The 21,732-nt window shown below is 40.7% G+C and overlaps 1 protein-coding gene across 2 annotated transcripts in view; it reads right to left on the bottom strand.

Moving 5' to 3' along the window:
* The window catches only part of prex1 (phosphatidylinositol-3,4,5-trisphosphate-dependent Rac exchange factor 1), an 86,479-nt gene that overhangs the window by 16,583 nt on the left and 48,164 nt on the right, over positions 1-21,732 (bottom strand). For both annotated transcript variants that reach the window (XM_028583301.1, XM_028583302.1), the window contains exons 13-26: positions 20,646-20,749; positions 19,950-19,999; positions 17,522-17,597; positions 17,073-17,145; positions 13,297-13,442; positions 10,298-10,390; positions 8,363-8,511; positions 8,182-8,267; positions 6,318-6,457; positions 4,703-4,844; positions 3,645-3,820; positions 3,065-3,226; positions 1,801-2,011; positions 223-508 (exon numbers count right to left, since the gene is read on the bottom strand). In XM_028583301.1, coding sequence (XP_028439102.1) covers positions 223-508; positions 1,801-2,011; positions 3,065-3,226; positions 3,645-3,820; positions 4,703-4,844; positions 6,318-6,457; positions 8,182-8,267; positions 8,363-8,511; positions 10,298-10,390; positions 13,297-13,442; positions 17,073-17,145; positions 17,522-17,597; positions 19,950-19,999; positions 20,646-20,749 — 1,894 coding nt within the window. The remainder of the gene's footprint in view (positions 1-222; positions 509-1,800; positions 2,012-3,064; positions 3,227-3,644; positions 3,821-4,702; positions 4,845-6,317; positions 6,458-8,181; positions 8,268-8,362; positions 8,512-10,297; positions 10,391-13,296; positions 13,443-17,072; positions 17,146-17,521; positions 17,598-19,949; positions 20,000-20,645; positions 20,750-21,732) is intronic.

Raw genomic sequence — 21,732 nt, 5'->3', positions numbered from 1 at the left:
CAGTGGAATGCCAATATTTGATAACAGCACCAACTGTTAGAGCTGAACACATCTTTCTGAATGGATATGAGTAAACACTTTTCTTTTTATTTGGTAGATGCCATGGGGGTAGAGATAAAATATTTATAAGAAATGGCAACAAAGAAATGCCATTTAAAGGTAAAACGTATTCCTATGTGAGGATCAAATTATTCAGTTGCACACATTAACTGTAACACTTACACATCGATCTGAGCGACATATTGCCTCATCTCCCTTACAGCAACATCCAGGCGGCTGTACAAGTGAATGTAGGAGTCCTGGGTCTCTGTGTCTTCCTGTTTGAGCAGGAAGCTCAAACCGCCATCTCCGTGGCCACCCCGCCGACTGTCCATCAACCCCTCGCCTCCATCAATGGTCACCTCCCCGCTGCCGTCTGCCTCGTCCCCTTCCAGGCCAGAGCAGTTCCAGGAAGGAGCTCCCATGCTGGTCAAACAATGCTGGGTGTGGGACATGGGGTTCAGTTGTGCTACAGGACAGGATAGAGAGGAGCGGAGGATAAACAACATGTTTGCAGTGGGCAAATGAAACAGACTTCACTCTCTGACAATGATATCTACCCCAGATGTTCGAACTCCTATGAAGTAACACTCTTGTCTGTTCTCCATTTAGACAAGATGAAAAACAACTTCTGAAAGGGCACTTATGCAACTGATATGCGCAGTGAGAGCAGGATGCAAAACTGTTTACTTGGGTCGAATGCCAAGCTAAACTGCAATAACCCAAGGCATCCGAAAACTGCAGACAGATTAAGTACTTGCAAATCAAGCCAGGGTGTGTACTATTAGTACAGAGTGAACATTACGATTAAATAGAGAAGCCCTTATACTGTACATTTATGTACATTCCACACATTCCTTTAAAATCCAGGGTATGGTGCTGGACGAGGAAATTTTGTATCACTAATAAGCCTTGTAAATTTAGTTTCTGATTGCAATGCTAAAGACTAGCCACTGTCACTAAAGAAAACAACGTCTCCATTGCCGCTGGCTGGTTGAGCTGGCAGAACGCACACTGAAAAGCATCAGAGTGGAACATTTCGTCAGTCCAACTGCTAGGCAGATGTCTGACTTGCAGCTGGTGCTGAGAGGAAAGTCGAGGACAAGGCATCCTGGACAGCAATTCTAACTGTACTGTATTTTCATCTTTGCTGATAGAGTTCAGCAGCCAAGCCTCAAGACTCTTGATTAATATTAAGCTGTTTCATGATAAAGTCGGGCCAAATAAACAGAACTGTTCTTTCTGTATCTTTGGATAAGGGATTTGCCCTCTTCTTGAAATTCTTTGTCAACATTACAATCCATTTCCACTCAAATCTCTCTCTCTCTCTCTTTCCCTCCCCTTTGACCTCAGCAGCAGCAGTAGCATTGAGTAAATGGCACAACTTCCTACAGTGCCTCGAGGCACCATCTTTGCTGACATCATTCATTCACTTCTCATGTCAATAACATAGGTATGGCCTGTGGCTAATGGATTCTTAATGGCAAACCACTCATCTAATTTACTATTGGAATTCTTGTTGAGACCACATGGCTACTGTGGGAGGCTGGGGTTGACGTTCCCATCTCTGTGCTGTGGGACTTGCAGGGTTATGAAGGCTAATTAGTCAAAATGATCACTGAGCTGGTGTTAAGTGGGTTAAGCTGTGTTACCGTAAAGGGGATGATCTCAGTGAAGCTTAGTTTAAGCAGTGGAATTGTGACAGAGATGTTCAAATCTTATAGGATAGATATGTGTGTACTGTATGTGTGTCCTCTCTACCTTGGTCAGGATCCAGGCCATACATGGAGTTCTTGCGCCCAAAGCGGATACTGAAAGTCCTGCCAGCAGTGGTAGTGCTCTTTGGGTAAGAGACCTGCATGAAGTTGATGTGGCAGTTGGTGGGAACAAAGTCCATGCAGCCCAGTGGGTGAGGGTGACCGCCGGCCTGTCTGAAGGAGGGCCACGCCTTGTTCCTCAGCTCCAGGGCAAACTTGGTGAAAAAGGGGACATAGACTTAGTTTAGTGAAAGCACAAGCTGCCTGACTGACAGCTCTAATGTCTGTAGTGTGTGTTTATAATAAGATGATTTTCACTGGAGCATGGAGACATAATGGCAGACAAAATAACTGGATGTTATACTTTTTGTATATGCAGGATGGGATGGATAACATGCAGTATTAAGCACTGAAGACTGAAATAGAACAATAGTTACAGACGTAGTTATGGTTCTTGCTGTCTTGAGTAAAAAAATGTTAAGGCTATTTACATCAAATTTCTTATTAGGTGTCATATTTTACAAGTGTATATAGATGAGCTGTATTTGGTCATGAGGTGGTATATTTGAAAATATTTGTGAGTGTGCCATTGTGAGGTTAACATACACACAGTTACAGAAGAAAGGCAGTGTTCAAACTATTTTCACATCTCACCGAAAAGCCTCTCTTAAGCCTCACAAAACTTTAAAAAGCACAGCTGTAAGTAGTAAAATAATAACCAGTAAGAAATATACTGACAAGAAAAGAGATAATACATCTTTTTTGGTATAAATGTGAGTGACGATTTTAAGTTACCGGACTTTTACTTCAGTGAACTGTTGCGCTTGTGTTTTTAAGTTAATATCAATGACTTGGGGACATTTCTGAGCATAAAAATTGGATGTGATAGTCTAACGCAGGGGTCCCCAACACGGTGCCCGCGGGCACCAGGTAGCCCCCAAGGACCACATGAGTAGCCCTCAGGCCTGTTCTAAAAATGAAAATTGAATATCTGTTTCCCACCTTGTTAAGTCATTGTTGATAGTTATTGTGAGAAATTATTAACTTGATCGGTGTCTTCACATAGATGAGTATCATTAATCATTAATAATCATATATAACGAAAGGCAAACTGAGCATATTTGTTAGGCTGTTTCAGAAGAGTGTGTCAAACTGGTAGCCCTTCATATGACTCAATACCCATGAAGTAGCTCTCAGTTTCAAAAAGGTTGGTGACCCCTGGTCTAACGTCTGTGTGTTAAAGAGAGTGTAGAAGTGTGTCTTAGTACCTGCTGATAGCTGCTAATACGCCGTCGGATACTCTCCAACTTGGTGTCACAGATTTGTCTGAACTCGTACTGAGGCATGGTAACGACTCGGTCACTCTGGGAGATCAGTTGGCTGCAATTGCGAACAAAGAGGCTGTCATCGCCAGAAAATGCCTCCAGGATCTGTAGAGACAAGAACCATTGGTAAGGATAGATCACTCATACAATAGAAGTTTAGATTTTTCATTTAGTTGATTCCAATCAGAGTAAAAATAGCATTCCAAGCAGCAGCAAGTGTGTTTTATATCTAACTTAACATTCAGCTTTCCAATACTAACAACCGAAACCACCAGTGAGGTCAAAAAAAAGATCCTGTCATAATAGTGCAAGTTGAACAAATATCAGTGACCCACAAACTGGTGAACGGCCAACTTCTATGATATGAGATGTGAAATTTCGGTAGCTGAGAACATGTAAGCTGTTTTAACAACTGTTAGGGTTAGGGTTAATAATTAAAAGTGGCATTATATAAAGTATGACTTATATCCCTGTGCTGCATTTTTCAAGGTAATTAAACTTCACCTAATTTTCCAATAACTACCTTAGCAGTAAGGCTGAAGCAGCCTTTGGGCTCCACCATCTTCTCCAGGACGTGGCTCTTGATGCCGGCAGTGCTGACATATTCATAGACTACACCATGCTCCAGATGGACGTTATCTACCGTCATACTAACCAGAGGCAACCCATCGGAGAGGGAAAGGCTGCCCAGCCAGTGGTCTGTGGAGCACAATTGTCACTTGTCAGTATATAAGCTTTGCATGTATTTAGAAGTCAATCTATGTATTTAAGTCAAGCATGTAAAATGAAGAGTGTATTTGATATATGCCATTTAAAAGTCCAGCATCCAGAAAAAAAAATAAAGATTTCAGGTGTTTTTCCAGAGGTAGAGTCAGAGTGTTCTGGCACACCTAAGATGTGTGTAAGAAAAAGTTGCTTGTATAACAAAACCTCCAAAGCTTTTGAAGGACAAATAATTATATTATAAATCCATTTAGTAATGACATAAGTCAAGGTACACAGTATACTGCACATCTGAAAAGTGTACTTACCCTGCCAGCACTGTAAGGAAGATTGGTCATTTATTGTATATACACTGACACAGTGTTACTAGATGACGTCCTATAACTACTGCCTGTATATAGCATGTGCATGTGTGATTTTTAAACTAAGGATTTTCCATATCCAGGGCAAAATAACCTACTGCTGGAGCCACCTCTTACTGACACAGTGACTATAACCAAATACAGAGGTCATCTGAAAATAGCATTTTAGGTGGACCATAATGTTCTGATATTTTTGGCAGCAACAGATTTTTATAACATCAAGTCTGCAATTGATCTACACAGACACAAAAAGCAGCCAAAGTTTATATTAAAGCACACTCCCAAGTAACACTAATCCTGTTCCAAATGCTTTTTGCTGACTGATGGGCCAGAAATGAAACTCGCTGCTCTTAACTGTCTGCATTACATATGCTATTGGTACAAAATATATATAAAATGAATAGCATTGTGATACTTGAATGATTCAGCATTGACTCCTTAAAACTCTGCATAAAAAAAAGACAATTTCAGAGGATGAAACATAAACATGTTTTACCTTTTCCATTGGTGCCATTCTCCTCCTCGTGGTCAGAACCATTCTCCACTGGATAAGCACTGAAAGGGCTCTCCTTCTCACCCGTGCCTCTTTCTCTTTGGAGCTCTTCCACATCCTCAAATGTACGATACACCCACTGACACTGGAGGAAAAATGAAGTATTACTATAATGTGAGAAAAAAAACATTATTGGATTTAAAATGAGGAGGTGAGCCAAGGAGTAGTGAGCGAGAACTGAGGTATAGGCGAGATAAAGGGAGAAAGCATGGAAGAGAAAGAAAGAGGAAACTGGTTATTTAACTGACATTTAGCTATGCTCAAGTACCGATATGTGCTTTATTTAAAAAAATCAAAGCTGTAGATGTGGCTGCACTTTATACACAGAATTTGAAGGAAAGAATCTAAAGCGTTTCTACATGGCCTGTGGACATGGACACTTTTCACCTGATGAGGTAATCAGGGCTGATTGCATTACACCAAACTTGGCAGTGCAGTCAGCCACATCAACAACATCCTTGCAATTTATTCTGCTGTCAAATGAACCAGCAAACATTTACTAGAACAATCCAAAATAAGGCGGCTCAGCTGAGCCTGTTCAAGGGGATTTGCCAGAAGAGTAGGCCAGGCTAAATAAAAACAAAACAATGTGCTTTATACAGAAAGGAGGACATCCTACTCTGACTGCAGCCCTGTGAAATACTGCCTGGAGCCATACCCTGTTGCTGTAGTGATGTCCGAACAACCAGACACAGGTTTTGCAGTTTAAAAGTTAGCTTTGTAGTATGGCGTGTAAATACTATTATCCATTTATTACCCAAAAAAAGTAATCTCTGCTGTTACTCTAAAACAGAATTTAACCAAACAAATCTTGGCAGCAGGAATGGATACAAATTCTGTCGAAATAGGTTGCTTATTTGTTGCTTTGGGCTACTTTTTCTCTCCGGGAAGGATTGTATCTTGAGCTGAAAAATGTTCAACCCTCACTACAAGTGGCCTGCGGCGACAAAGCGTCCGCCAGAAATTTATGCTTGAGATCACTAGGCCACCCACTGTTGGAGCCAAGAATGTTGCTGAAATGAAGAAACATGTTGTATGACACCACTTTGGTATCATACAGAGATGAAGATTTAAAAGAGCAAGTGTGCTGCATGGTCAGGGAAATCCTTGAGGTTTTGAATACATTTCTTTTCTTTTCAAACACTCAGTTTCTATAGGTAAGTGTAGCTCTAACTAATGCTAATGCGGTTTTATGTACCGTCTCAGAGCAGGAATGTCTGGGTCACTGGGGTTCTCCATTCTGTTAGCTCGTCAAATGTGAATTTAGTAAGCTGTTCCACATAGTTAAACGACCTGATAAATTAACTTCTGGACATACAACTGATACTAATCATGCTCGTGGCATTATTTAGTTTGTAGAATAAATGAAGCTCTTGGGGAGTGCTGTGGTGCAGTGAGAGCGATAACAGCGCATGCAAGGACTCCAAACACTCACTGGACACCACGACAGGAACAGATTGTATTTCTTTTCAAACACTCTTAATACATTACACTACAAAACCTGCTGCAGATGAAGAATTAAATGTGTGCTAGTGTTTGTTTTCATGTGTCCCCTCACCGCTTGGGGAGGCTCCTGGTGTGTGCGCTGCCCGGTGAAGTGCTCCAGGACCTCCTGGTAGTCACTGCGGTTGACGTTGTTGCCGTTGACCTTAAGGATGACCTGGCCGGGCTGAAGACCCGCCCCCACCGCCTCCCAGCCTGCAGTGTGTCAAAACAGAATCAGAGGTCAAAGGTCACAAGGTGATATAAGTACAGTGAAACTGTACACAACATATGGGGCTATTATGAAAACATATAATTTAACTCAGGGAAAAGTGAGAGTTAAATGTGCCGTACAAGTGAATTTTCATATCTAGAAAAAAATCTTGTCTTGCCTTCTTGGCAAGGACACCCTTGTAAAAGAGATATTGAATCTCAATGGGAATATTCCTGGTTAAATGAAGGTTTAATAAAATAAATTTATATAAAAAAATAATTTTATTTTGGACTCAATTCCCATGTGTACATAACCTCACCCATCTTGCTCCTCCAGGAGAAGAGAAAATTACTCCGCTCAATGCCCCAACACGTTGTCCCAAGCAACTAATGGCTTTACAGCCTGGAAGTTCAATCAACACCTCCATCATCTTCCTCTCCGACCTAAAAATACCAGCACTGGCATCACTCCCACCCATGGTGCCAGCAATTACCTAACTCTGGGGCTACTTGACCCATTCATTGATATCACACAGGGGAACGTATTTAGGAACAGAACAAAAACAACAACTGGAGACTAGAGAATATCAGATGGAAAAAACTGCTTCTCATATACCAGCAGAGAGACAGAAGTAATACAAGACACTAGGAAAGAGAGAAAAGGAGGAGTGTGGAGAGGGAGGGGAAAGGAAAGAAATGGGGAACTGAGAGGGACAGAAAGCGGAGAAGTCCCACTGCCATAATAAAGCAAAGTAAAATCATGTGATCATGAGATCACATTCCTTGGTTGCACCAACCGGCAGCTTGTCTCCTTGCTGTTTTTGTGTGTGTCTTCTCCTACTCCTGTCTGTTTACACATTTGGATTCATTTCTCATTCAACTTGTCATAAATCTCCTATGTTTCTATTTCGAGTCAGTAGGTGCTACAAACATCTGGTCAGGAGGTTGTAAAGAAAGAGCAGGAGGAATGACAAGGGAGAACAAACGTGTGGAGTTACTTTTCAGTAACCTATTACACTTTTAGCTCTGATCACATAGCAATGTTTGTGTGCGCACATGTGTGTGTGTGTGTGTGTTTTAAAAGTAGAGTTTAGTCTATTAGGGGTTTGAACCCTGTCAGCAGGCTGTCTGGCTGACAGGTGGCCATAAAAACCTAATAGAGGCTCACTAAAAGCAGAAAGTAACAGGTGGTTAGGGGCTAGAGTTACCTCATCTTTCCCTCAAATTCACCCAGAATGATGTGTCTTTCTGACACCGTAAACACTTTCAAAGCATTTACTTGCACAGATCCTGCAATAACAAGGCCAAATGCCTATATATCTGCTCACAGATATCCAGTGGTGGGGTCATAACCAAAATATATGTCTATTGTAACTTCAAGTAATATTAATTTAATTACATCTTCCTGGGAGCTGTGAACTGTTAAACCACTCAACAGACTACTTTTTCATTACACATACAGTACCAACTTATGGTATCCATTTACCTTTAAACACTATATTGTATACTGTGTCTTTGCTTGTGACTGATTACATCTAATGTTAAACTCTTCTACAATTTTTCACCTCTCTTACTATGCAAGTTTAGCAAACGAGGACCACAATTAATTATGAGGAAGTTTAGTTTTGGTGATAAGAAAGGAGCTTTCTTTTATTTTTTCTTCTTTATTGGTAGCTTTATCATTATCAAAGGTCAAGTATGATGAATGAATGAAGTCAATCACTCACCTTTCCTGACAGCGTGGACATGAGGAGGGGCAGAGCCACAGATTCTGAAGGAGAGGCTGTCTGGGTTGTCAGGGATCCTCACAATCCTGGATGAGAAAAGACCAGTAAGACCAGTGTGCCCTATATGTGTGTATACACAGTGTACATACAGAGTGTCACAGTGTTATGTGTGGTTCCTCACTCCTTGGCCTTGGTGGCGACCAGCAGCCGCAGGGAGCGTCGTATGCAGAAGGCTTGGCTGATCATGGTTTCCACCTCGGAGAAGGGCCTGAGGAACAGCAGGTCCTCGTTGATGGTGTAGATCTTCCTGCCCACCTGCAGGCCAGCCATCTGGATGGACAGACGCACAGACAGGAGACAGAATGTGGTTATTTTTAGGTTGCAGCTTGTTATAGATCCCTCAAAAGGCTCCATTTGCACATTAAGAGTTTAAGGTGGGGACCACATCCATGAATTATTTATCTAGTGCCACAGTAAGACCTAAACTGTGTGCAGCATTAGGCTTAAATAAAAATATGATTTAAGTTATTATCTAACTGGCAGTAATAGTGTGCATTACCCTGTTCAGTATATGTACCTCCAAGGAGCATGACAGAGAAAATCAGTGTGTACTGCTCAATATTTCCACAGCCTGTTCAGTCTTGTCATGTATTTTCCAGCATATAGATAGGCTTTTTTGTGGAGGGAGTGCATATCAAGATTGGCTACTAGATCTGATTAAGCTGTATGATATTTAGACATGGGTCGCCTGCCTGCTGCCAGTTTTTGCACGCAATTGCAGATTAAAAGGTTACCACATTTGTGTGCACGTGAATACAGAGATACACTTAGTGGTGGTTTGAGTTATCAGATCTTGCAAACTAAAATACAATCTAATCAATCACAATGCATGTAAGTACAAGGAAATGTCATAACTGCACACACAAACATCCTCAGCTTTGCACAGTCAGCTTCTGAAATCACGTACACAGCACCACAACCTGTCACACGTCACTGCATGCAGCCATCTTGCACATCTTCAGTCATGTTATGCGAATAATGCTGCCTCTGTGTGTTCACGGTGTGAGTCCAGTGTCCTGGGCACAGATCCGGAGGGGTGGCCTTGGTTGAGCCGGGCCCCAACTCTGGATAATGGCCCAGGATGGGTGAACAAACACCTGGGAGGAGCCACAGCCATCAGAATGTGGAAAGATGTATGTGTATGTACTGTATGTGTGTGATTATACAGCACGGGTGCCTGTCTGCACATGACTTTCTATATTAGTATCATATAGTGAAAGAGCTCTGTGTGCGAGTGTGTCTCTCAGCCCTTTTCAGAGCCCCATGGGAATCAGCTGAGCCTCATTCACAGTGCTGGCACACGGGCTGTGTCTCAACTAGCAATCCTGTTATTGTGGGGAATGAATGAGGGACATGGGGGATGAATAACAGAGTAAGAGGGGGAGAGAGAAATGGAGAAAGGGTGTAAAAGGGAGCAGAAGAGTAAAGGTTTATGGGTTTAAGATTGTTTAAATGACTTAGGGAAGAGCGATGTGGGAAATGAGTAAAATAATCATTTTGGAGGAAAAACTGAACCACAGGGAGAGAGAACTATGGTAAAATGTAATTTTGGTCGGGAGCAAAGAAAGGGTTTTCCCATCTCTGGACCTGTGGGGAAAAAAAGATTCCACAAACAACCAGGGCCTCATCCTGTGTTTTCAAGTTGGAAGATGCTGGAATGATTAGTATTAGCACGCAGGTTTGGCTGCTGGTCAGATTTGCCATAAGTCACCTATCACCTGTCCAACAACAGTTGGCGGTCATAAAGCAAAGGTGAAATCACAGGAAAAGTAAGGAAAATAGTCTTTCATTCATGCATGTTTTATCACAACATTATCTGCATTTTAAAATCCCTCTGGATGAATAAAATGGTGTGTGCACGTGTTTTGTTTGGGCTGGTGATGTCTAATGGCTTTACAGCCAATGAGAACAAAGTCCTTCCAAAGCGAAACAGAGGCAGACGGACAGCAGCCGTCAAAACAGTAGACAGCCATTACCTACCGGAACTAATGCCCTGGGGCGGGAAGGAGATACAGCGTGTGTTATTGTGTATGTGTGTGTATGGGTTGGCCATTACCTCAGCATGTGAGCCCCTGGTGACAGATTTCACCACAATGCTCTTGTTTTTCTCCTCAATCTCAAAGCCGTAGTCTTCTTCCTCAGGGTGAATCTAGCATGCACAAAGAAAATCACCTAATTACTCCCACATTTACACGGGTGACTTCACTGGTTTACCATCACAAGTGAGCAAGTAGCAAAATAACTGTCATGCCATACAGTACAGTATATATTCATTTTGCACACCCAGATCTTGTCTTTTGTACATCTCGTACATCTAACTCTTAATCACAAGTCAACTGCATGCCATTGCTGTAAAAGGTCATTTGTTCGTATTTGCTGCATTTACTGGAAGCTTGATGCTTTGTATTAAAAATGTGATATATGGCCCTTTTTGGGGTTTCCGTATATGCAACCTTTTGCGATCTGTGATTTACAATGTGTGTCCAGTGTCTTGCTTCTGATGATTTTGGATCCATTTTATTTCTATGGTTCTCAGCCTCTCATATTCTATTCCCCAGTGGGGTGAGGCTTAGTTAAACGCTGTCATCACCAAACACATTAGCCAGCTTCCATTAGGTAGGCCATCTTCCTGCTGCATGGCCCTGATAAGATGGGGATCTCTGCATGTTACATCAGAGGAGATGGCTGAGGTAAATAAAGAGTTCCTGCACTTCACTTCAATAATAGCAACGAGGGAGGATTAGTTCTGCTAATCAAGGAAAAAAGCCTTTTCCACTTCTTGTGGAAAGCCAGATAGCGTGCCCACTTCCCACTCTGATATGAAAAAGGATGCTAGTGATGCTTCTAGGTTTCCTCAAATAGAATGGACTTAACTAAACACTTTCAGTTTCAGCCTCTGGAAACCACTGTCACTGTCACTTGACACAAAACTAGTTTTCAGACTCTGTGTTATTAAATAAGGGAATAAAGCAGCCAGTTAGTAAAAAGACTGGAATGGCATGAAAGGTCCTATCTAGCAAGCCATTTTAATAGAACAATCAGTAAAGAGGGGACAAATCCAAACTGGGCTAACTAGCACTCCCTAGTTTCACCTCTGTGCACCAAAATAAAATCTTCAGTGTACAGTTTGTCTAACTGCAACAATCAACTGCAGTCACCTCTCATGGTTCAATCTCTTGTCTCAGCAGCAACACAAAAGGGACTTCATCCCAGGCAGTACAGTTGATTTCCAAAAGACAAGACTCATTAAGATGCAAACTGAACAGAGCAAATTCAAAAGTGTGTATTGTCATCAAAGCAGTCCCTGCTCCCGTGGGGACAAGGGCATGCGTGTATAATGTTAATTAAATCTAGCTGTGGAGATCAGACACACACACACACACACACACACACACACACACACACACACACACACACACACACACACACACACACACACACACACACACGAAGATGCTAGTATATCAGTTCAATTAGCTATATAGTACAATATGGTTCTGTTATATCATCACTGTCTTTGCAACACACACATACAATATCTTGCATGTGTGTATGCATATATTTGCATGAAAGAGTGACACATATCCAGATAAATGTGGATAGATTTAAAAAAAAAACCAGCTTGCTGTCTTTGTCTTTGATCCATTGTCTCCCATCCTAGATAAGGGTTTTTCTCGAGTAACGCTCTCTAGAGCGGATACTGCGGGTATCACAAGTAGTGAATTAAAAGATCTTTGTGCAGTATTTAGCGTGCTTGCTTCAGTGAAACAGTTCAACATTATTATAATTATTATCAATTTTTCTCTACAAAAAGAAACAAAATGACAATGTGAGCCTGGCATTTTGAACGGAACGTGACAATAGGCTTCTGTGTAACAATTAGGGGTGTAACGATACACGTATTCGTATTGAACCGTTCGGTACGAGGCTTTCGATTAGGTGCATTATAAACCCAAGGATTCGTTGGACTAATCCTATTTCATTTAGAATAAAAAGAGCTTACATTGTGTGAAATATAATGTTCTCAGTGCCGCTGCACAAAACAAGGCAGCCCAAACGACGTAACAGGCAACGTGCTATCTGCCCCTCCCACTCCCAAAGAAAAACTCTCCACTCCAGTCAGGCATGCTACGCTTGCAATATGGCTAGTAATGTTAATGCGACTATTACCAGACCAGAACTGGAAGATCCTCCAATAACCAACAGGTCTGGTGTTTGGAGCCACTTTGGTTTCCCTGTAAGTTATGAAGGTGATGGCAAGAGAGTGGTGGAGAAAAAAACAATGGTATGTTGCATCTGCTACACAAGAATAGGCTACACCAGTGGGAAGACTACAAACATGTCAACTCATTTACGCTGACATCACCTCAGTGTGTGAATAACTGGAATTAGACGAAAACCAGAAGCCACACACACGCTACAAACTATCCCCGCAGCATTTAAGCAGCAATTTCCAACTGATTCAAACAGGGCAAAAGAAATCACTGCAGCGATTGGTACATTTAAAGCTGTGGATATGAGACCCTACTCTGTAGTGGAAAAATCAGGTTTTACAAACATGGTTAAAGTAATTGAGCCATGTTACACTATTCCTTCACAAGCCCATTTCAGCCAGACCGTAATTCCTGCTTTGTACAAAAAAAAACAAAAAAACAGCCCAAATAGAGAACCAATTGTCCGAAGCACCAGCTGTTACTCTGACAGCAGACGGCTGGACGTCAAGTGCTACACAAAGCTACCTGACTGTAACGTGTATATTTATTAATAAAGGAGCCGTTTTTGTTTAAGAAGACACCCCAAAAGATGGGTTAAGTAGAGCTCGGTCATTGTTCAAAGTAAAAAAATAAATAAATCATACTTTATGATTTATGATATGATGAATTTGTAAAAATCAAGTAAATTTCTCTGGCATTTCTTTCTTTTTGCTGTATTGAAAACATACCGAACCGTGACACCACTATCTTGTATCGAACCGAACCGTGAATGTTGTTAACCGTTACACCCCTAGTAAGAATGTGTGGAATTGTTTTTATGTGCCTGTGTGTTCCAGCCTACCACCAGGGACTTTGCCAAGATGTTTTCGATGAGTTTGAAGTCATTGCGCTGGAGCTGCTTGCTCTTGGTGCTGGTTCCCTCAATTTCCTCGTCCGCATAGAAACGGAAGAACTGGGACTCATCTTTGAACTCGCTCTTCTCCAGGACTGAGGGGAAAAACAGACACGCCATGTAATCAGAAAGAAATAATGACTCAAATAGCAATAGGGTACATCTCAGTTAAAAGTTGCTGAAAGTGGTGCTAATGAAAGGGCAAAAAAAACATCCATTGTTGCTTGTCCATTAATAATCCAAACTTTGTTTGCGCTCATACTAGCTAAATTGATGGTCTTGTTGCAAAATTGGCCTTCACTTGCAAAACCGACCTTGTAAATGTTAAGTGTGTTTGCAACTTCAAAGACCTGTGGAGATACGAATGTTTGCTCAAGAAGTTGCCACTTAATGTGTGTACATCTTCACACAAACAAGCTAACGGTTAATTAGCTAATTAGCTCATGATGCAAGTAGGAACATCTGGAGCCAAACCACATCTGGGACACAGCCAGCACAGACCAGGGCTAGGAAGGATTCTCCAGAGGACACAAGAAACACACACAGCCGTGTGTCTAAATGTGTTTTGAAATCCCATTGTTGGGCTAAGCCTCACTCCAACACATGGGGTCTAACAGGTGAGGACCACATTACGAATGCTTCTTCAGTAACAGCAGTTTTTGAGCTTGAACCAAAACACACTACATTAACCCTACTGTAGATCTGTTTTCATGTGTGTCTGATAAAAAGCTAAGCCACTGAAATAACAGCCTTGATTACAGTATGTGAGCAGGTAACAACGATTTCCTTGATTTTCTTTTTTTTTTTTAAATCATTTTAACTGTGATTGTTACTTTCTGTGAAACACTGAATTGAAGTGGTAAACATAACGCTATTCCACAATAATTCTCCTGTCAGTTTTCATGTGTGTCAAAACACAAACACCAGACACTGCTGCAACAGGTGCAGTTACACAAATATATCTGCATTTGGTGGTACTCAGGAAGGGCTGTGGGTATTGTTTATCCTGATGTGTTAGCAACAAAGTGGGATGGAGTGGTGAGAGAAAAGGTACTCAGGAAGGGCTGTGGGTATTGTTTATCCTGATGTGTTAGCAACAAAATGGGATGAAGTGATGAGAGAAAAGTATATGTCACTAAAATGACAGTGACAGTATCATGCTCACATTTGGTGATGATGTTGGAGGCAGATTGTTGGTGTAAAATATCCATCTTGTTTTGTCACATAGGAATTGCCATTTTTGACATTTGGCCCCAAATCGTCTTATCATAGGTGTATGAATCTCTAAGGCCACTGTAAAATGGGGCTTGAACAGCCAACACAAAGAACCAAAAAGGTACCCAGCTGTTGAGAGATTTGGTGAGCATCTGGCACCCTCGGGTGAACAAAAGCCTTCACAAACTGATTACACACACACGCCAGCCACACCCACGCACACTGGCCTTACGCAAACTCAAACGAAGCCTGAACGTGAGTAATTTCCTTTGAGTCACGGAGGCTGAAGTCATATAATAACTTAACACCACTTATTCTACTGGAGGGAGTGCTACTCCAGAAACTGTCAGACCCTAATAACACACACAAAGTTTCTCACAGACATGCTAAATCATCATTTAAATGCTAATAACTGACAATATCAAAAGGGTCGGGAAAAATGTGCACTTTTTTTAATTATATAATTAAACTACATAGGCATGACATAAAATATGATGCACTGAAGCAACTATATGGGCAATTATGAATTGAATGGTCTTTCAGTATCTTCTCTACGAAACAAATTTCAAACAACAATCTAAAAGCTGCATTTCAGACTGATCTGAGTGCAGTGGGAACTTTAACCAGGGGTTTAAAATAATTTAATCTCAATGACCATCAAATAGACACAGCTTCACTAAATGCATCCCCACGAGACATATTTAGTCCCTGAGGGGAACATTGAAAGATGAATATTGTGGTGGAAGGAAAATCTGTGGTTAAAAAAAACATTACTCACTGTTACTTCCATTATTGGCATTCTATAGTTAATATTGTCAAATGATTAATTACTGATATTTTGGCGTAGGAGCAATTCAACCCTGCTGTATAACAGGACTAATTGAGGATACATGGAAAATGTGCCCTATATGTTAAAGGTGCTCTAAGCGATGTCACGCGTTTTTTAGGCTACAACATTTTTTGTCACATACAGCAAACATCTCCTCACTATACGCTAGCTGCCTGTCCCCTGAACACACTGTAAAAAAAACAAAAACAAATGCGGTCTCCGTAGACAGCCCAGGCTCCACAAATGGCAACCAAAACGCGGAAGGGAGGAGATGGGATGAGGAGGAGGGAGGGCCGAGCTAGCCTCGTTTGGTTTGAAAATACTTTGAACGTCAACAAGAAGTGAAATCACCCAACATCGCTTAGAGCACCTTTAAGTTGCCTGAAGGGCAAAATGCAACAGGTGTTCCCGACAAAAGTGTAGATGAATGATGTAAGCCGGTAAGGACAGTCGAAAGGCAAATTAACTGTGTTATCTGTTATCAGTGTTCCTCCCACCAGTAAGGAGCCTCGTAATCTCATATCAAGTACAACCAGACAGACAGACAGACATAAAAAGACTTGAAAGACAAGGACAGAAAAAAAAATGGAAAAAGAAGAAGAGTTCAAGAGGTACCAGGTGAAAAGCAGCAGATGTGCTGACTAAAAGGACTAAAACAAGTGACTTCAGGAGAGGTGAGGAGTGCAGACAGGCTGAGAAGAGAGGTTGTGACCCTGAAGAAAGGCAGAGGAGAGGGAGAGAACAGGTGACACCTTCCAACAGATGGTAGAGGGAGGCAGATATATGTGTGAGTGCCAATCAGGCAAGCTAAAAGTAAAGGGAAAGCCACTATATGACTGCCTGGGAGTGGATATGTTTTTGTTTAAATGAGAGTGAAATACAGATGCTTGAGAAGAGATCTGTATGCTTTAAACCATGTGTACATTTAAGCCTTGGTATTGTTTATATTCTAATGTATCACTTGTACTACGTAAGTGTTGCACAATAAGCAGCTTTTGAAATGGTACCTGTCTGCTAGTGTAACCTATTAATGTAATTCACTACTGGAGGACTGTTACTTCTTCAGCATTCCAGCACTAAGTACACATCATACACTTGGCCAATGAAGATGAGTGATTAAATTTTAGGCCTTAAGCAGCGGTCATGGTTCAGTGGACTGACCCAGACAGCCATATAGCTAAGCCAAACAGCTCTGGTTAGGGTACACTGCTAATTCTGTTTACGTTCAACATGCTGGGATAGAACCAAAGCCGCTCCACTACAATGTGGTCAGTGAGGTTACCAAGACTTGGCTAGACCAGGTATGCAAATTTACCATGCCCTTTTTTCAACCTATGACGGCATGATAGAGGAGAGGCTAATATTACATGTTACGTGTAGAGAGAAGGACTGACTGGTGTAGGGGAGAAAATGCACAATGAGGGAATGATCAAGTCACACAACAACAATATGAATGGGCTGTTGCAAAAGAGAGCAATGTAAATAATTAGAGACATCGCCACACCATGCATGTGTCATGGAGCTCCTTTTATCTTATGCAGAATAGATGATCTAAGACTTAAATCATCTATTCACTTAGATTCTAAGTGAAGTGAAGTCAAAATCCTAGTCAATTTGAGGGGTCTTTACCTGTCCTTCATGCATGTGTGTGTGTGTGTGTGTGACAGAGAATTTAACTGACCGTGGTGCATGAAGCCATTGTTGCAGAGCCCCACACCCAGCGTCACGGCGTCCTCTCGGGTCGAGCAGTCTCCCTGGGAAACAAAATCAATGACGCACACAGTCGGTCAGTTACAATGCCTGTTTACACCTTCTCATACACGGCAGGCTGCCGCACTGCTGACCTGAGTTATCTATGTGTTTGTTGCAGTAAAGATGCCGATTTGTGAGCCAGTAAGCATTCATAAATATGTGTAAAACAAAGACAATGAGAGATTGGAGACTGATTCTACATGTCCTTGGTTGTGCTCTTCAAGATCATTGACTGAAATTCAATTCAAGTCTATAATCAAACAGTACAATGACACAAAAAAAGACAGTAATGACAGTTATTATCATTTTATACACCCTTGGCGCCTTGCTTAGTATTAGTTTGGATTAAATGAAAGTATAATATGACAATGATTTTACCTGCAAAAGTAGCCAGTCAACCAGTTTGCTGGCAGGCACCACAGATTTAAAGGTTTTCAGATGGTGGTCTCTGTCCCTAAAGAAGCAAAAAATGTATTCACAAAATGTATTTTAACAGTACAACACAGGTGGCATGAAAGAAAAACCACAGTTCACAGCCTGTAGATTTACATATACAGTAACATGTGTTTAATAGATAACAAAACCCAAAACCTCTCTGTGGTTAACAGCATCAACAGCGAACAGTGTCTGTTGTGTTTGTTATGTTGCATTTCTTGAGTAACAGACAAAAGACAGTGTTGTCTCTATTTAGAGTCAAAGAAAGAAAAGAAATATATACATTTCTGTTCTTGCCATGACAACATCCATATCATGAAAATTATATATTTGCAGGTATAGTACTACATGTGCTCCATGTGTTCCAGAATTAATCATTTTATTATTTGAGCTTTTTTTGTGAGATTACATGAACAACCAGTGTGGACCAATCTGCTCAACATTTAACCATGTGAAACAGGAAATGCCACAGAGGAAGTGTGGTTGGTTGTATGAGTCGACGGATGTATCAGAGCCTATCAAATGAACGGTATAGTTGCTTTAACATCTCAATGTTGTGAGTAAGACAGGGTGTGACTGGACCACCCATATTGCAAACTGCCACATTCATAATGAAAGCCAAATCAAAATAACAGTTAAGTGCATATGTGGACAAGAAGTGTGCTGACTGATACTGCAGACAATGCCCTGAAACAACATGAAAAGTGAGCTGCTTCTAGACATAATTTGCTGATCAATGGTTTTCTGTATCAGGGAGGGCATCATCCTCTACAGCATAAGACATCTGTGACATCAATCGAGATTGATTTCATTAGGTTTAGATCGGTTTTATCATATGTTATGTCATGTGCATTTGAGTTTTATGAAACCGGCGGGTGCTTTGTCACTCAGAGTTAAATAAAACAGAGGCACTGTTATAATATATATAATATAATATAATTATTTATGATTTATAAAATGCAATACATCCATCACTCAAACGTTATAATTAATGGTTGCTACTTACAATGCCAATTTAGTGATGGATTAAAAAAGCAAGGCTATATTACATAATATCCTGCTGGCAAGCAGAGGGATTGCCTTTGTATGTTAATAGGATTTGTCCCCGGACCAAAAGCTCTTTGTTTGCACCAATGGCAGCCCCGGGCACTTCAACCAGCGGGTGAGTGATGTAGGGAGAGATAGAGGGGTGATGGAGGAAGAGTATGAAGGGAGGGGCTGTGCCAGATACAGAATGTGTGTGTGTGTGTGTGTGTGTGTGTGTGTGTGTGTGTGTGTGTGTGTGTGTGTGTGTGTGTGTGTGTGTGTGTGTGTGTGTGTGTGTGTGTGTGTGTGTGTGTGTGTGTGTGTGTGTGTGTGTGTGTGTGTGTGTGTGTGTCAGAGGGAAACGATGTGCGTTTCCTGTGCTTCTATTTACATTTGTACTTCTATTCTGACTCTTAGACCAGAAGAAAAACATTTTGGTAAAGTTGAGATCATTCTTCCACTTCCCAGGACCGAGTTCAGTTTCAGTGTTACAATTTCAATTTCTTTTAAGTTAACTATAAGACATAGTTTTAGGTCTTGGGCCAATATTTCCAATAATTATTATTGAATTATAATAAGTAGTTAGTTAGGGTTACTTAGTTTAAATCAACAATTAAGGACTAATGGACAACTGTATTTGTTTATCAACATATGGGGTGTATAACATTCAGGGGATGGAGTTTATATATGTGTGTGTATATACTGTATACGGTAAAGTTTATATTTCTATAGTATGTGTATGGCGTAATTATTGCAAGTAAAAAAGTTTGTGTGTGTGTGAGAGAGAGACAGAGAGAGACAGAGAGAGAGAGAGACAGAGAGAGACAGAGAGAGAGAGAGAGAGAAAGAAAGAGAGCGAGCATGAAGAAGAAATAAAAAGTGATTTATCAGGGTTGAAAAAATGTTTGCAGTCATCATTTGGACTATCACTTAACTCATGTAAGTATACAGTATACAGTTACTAACATACATTCAGCAAACACATAACACTGTAAAGATAAGAGACAAATGCTCATAACAATGTAGCTCTCCTTAATCTTTTAACAGGTACCCCATATAAACCTCCAGTCATGAAACCTGGCATCCTCCAGCTTAACTGAATCTTATACATAAGAACCTACAGCAGCTCGAGCCTGGCTGGGAGTCCAAGTTGGAGAGGAAAGGGAGGTTTGAGGGCTCTCATTCCTGGCAGTACTACTGTTAGTTCAGTCATTACAGAAAGGGGTGACGTGGGCCGAATGCAAACCCTTCATGAATATGCATTCATGCACCTGGAGAGCGGGAACATTAGCATATGGAAGGAAAGCAGGAGAGGAGGAGAGAGGAGAGAAGGGCAGGTACTTACTTGATGACAGGCGTGTGGAGGCTGTGAAGGCGGCAGTACAGCCGGACGCCCTAAAAAGGGAAGAAAAATGGAGGCGCTGAGTCATAGAACATACACACCTTGGGTAAGCAAGTACAAGCATGGCCAAGATAATTAACTGTTGACTGTGAAAAGAGTTACCCCAAGGCTATCGTTTTAAGATAGAAGTTTCAAAATCACAGTCAATGACTGGGATCTGAGACACAGGTAGGCCAATATAACCAATCGTTCTGTCAGTTGTTTTTTTTTATTTAGATTCTGACTGAGTTTTCTATGAGAATGGGATTCGTGCCTGCAGAGTATGAACATTTGCATAAACTGTTGATATGTTTAACAAATGTAAACAATAATAGAATTATTTAGACACTTTGGATATAGATGATACAGAATTTGGCAAATTTGAGCAAAGGTGCACTCATATTTTTGAATCATTATACAATCAATTAATTTGTATAATGATTTATAAGACTTAATATGAAACGCTTATATGCAATTTTCAAATGCAGTTTGTGCAGCCACTTATCTCTATTTCCTTCTAATTTACTGAATGTAAATCTGATGGATATTTATAATTTTATAATGACTATTGTCCTTGTAAAAAGGGCTATTCCTTTTTGGTTTTTACATTTCCGATCAAACACCAATGATGATGATATCCTGATGTAGAATTCTAGTTACCTTAGACATGATGTCCTCCATCTCACTGCGGGCCTTGTAGGTACCATCGTCGTAGCGGAATCGGTACAACACCTGCTCGTTCTTGAACTGGTGCTTGTCCGACACTGAAATATCACCACAATGAGATAATGTCACCTCAGCTGGAGTTCATAATCTATTAACCTTAAGTATGCCATTTCTCCTTTCTTAAATTTTGTTTTTATTTGGAAAAGCATTACGTTAACATTGTAGGTTGTAGGTATCAGCGCAACTGCAAGTAGATACATATATCATTGTCCATACTGTATGTACGGAGAACAAGGGATTTGCAGTACGTTGAAATTTAATTTGCCTCTTCCACTCTTAACTGTGGAATAATTAAGCAAAATAAAAACTGTGCTTTGAGATATTCTAGTCTTCCAAAAATGTCTACATTGTCTCAAAAAGATTGATAAGAACATTGATGTTCCTACTTATTGTCACATCTAAATGGCTAGCATATCTATAATGTCCACATGTATTTAGACATCAATTGTATTGAGTATTGAGTCCACTTCTTAAGAAACTTTGCACAGTAAGGTGAAGAAAAGGCAGTCATAACTTTGTCTGGGCCTTTTCAAACATGCAAGTTTCATAATGTCGGGAGTATAGCTAAGCATTGGGTTTCCAATGTATTTTGTTCCTAACTTTTTTTTTTTTTTTTTTTACAAATTTCATTTGTAGAAGGAATTGGGGTAAGGGAAGAGTCGAGAAGCAAGATGTTTGTGGGAAACTCTGCAGTTGTAAATTCTGTCTGTGTTGGGTAAGCCATGAGATTCAAATATTTAACATAGCAGACAGCTGCCAATTCCAATAACATCTACATACTCGCATTAATAAACAAAACATTTTTTTGTATCTATACTTAATCCAATAAAGAAAATGGAAAATGACTAATACATATGTACATACACAAACAGATGCATGTTGGAGAAGCAAAGAGTGAAATCTGCCAAAACAGAGGCAGTTTGGTTCTACCACAACAAGTTGGCATGGGCTCAAAAAATGTACTGGTTTTCTCAGTCTAGACTTAAAATGTCCTCATAAAACCAAAGGCACCACACAATCA

The sequence above is a fragment of the Perca flavescens genome, chromosome 7 (genome assembly GCF_004354835.1).
Source record: "Perca flavescens isolate YP-PL-M2 chromosome 7, PFLA_1.0, whole genome shotgun sequence".
Lineage (NCBI taxonomy): Eukaryota > Metazoa > Chordata > Actinopteri > Perciformes > Percidae > Perca > Perca flavescens.
Note: the sequence above shows the minus strand (reverse complement) of the source record. Positions and strands in the feature narration are given on the sequence as shown.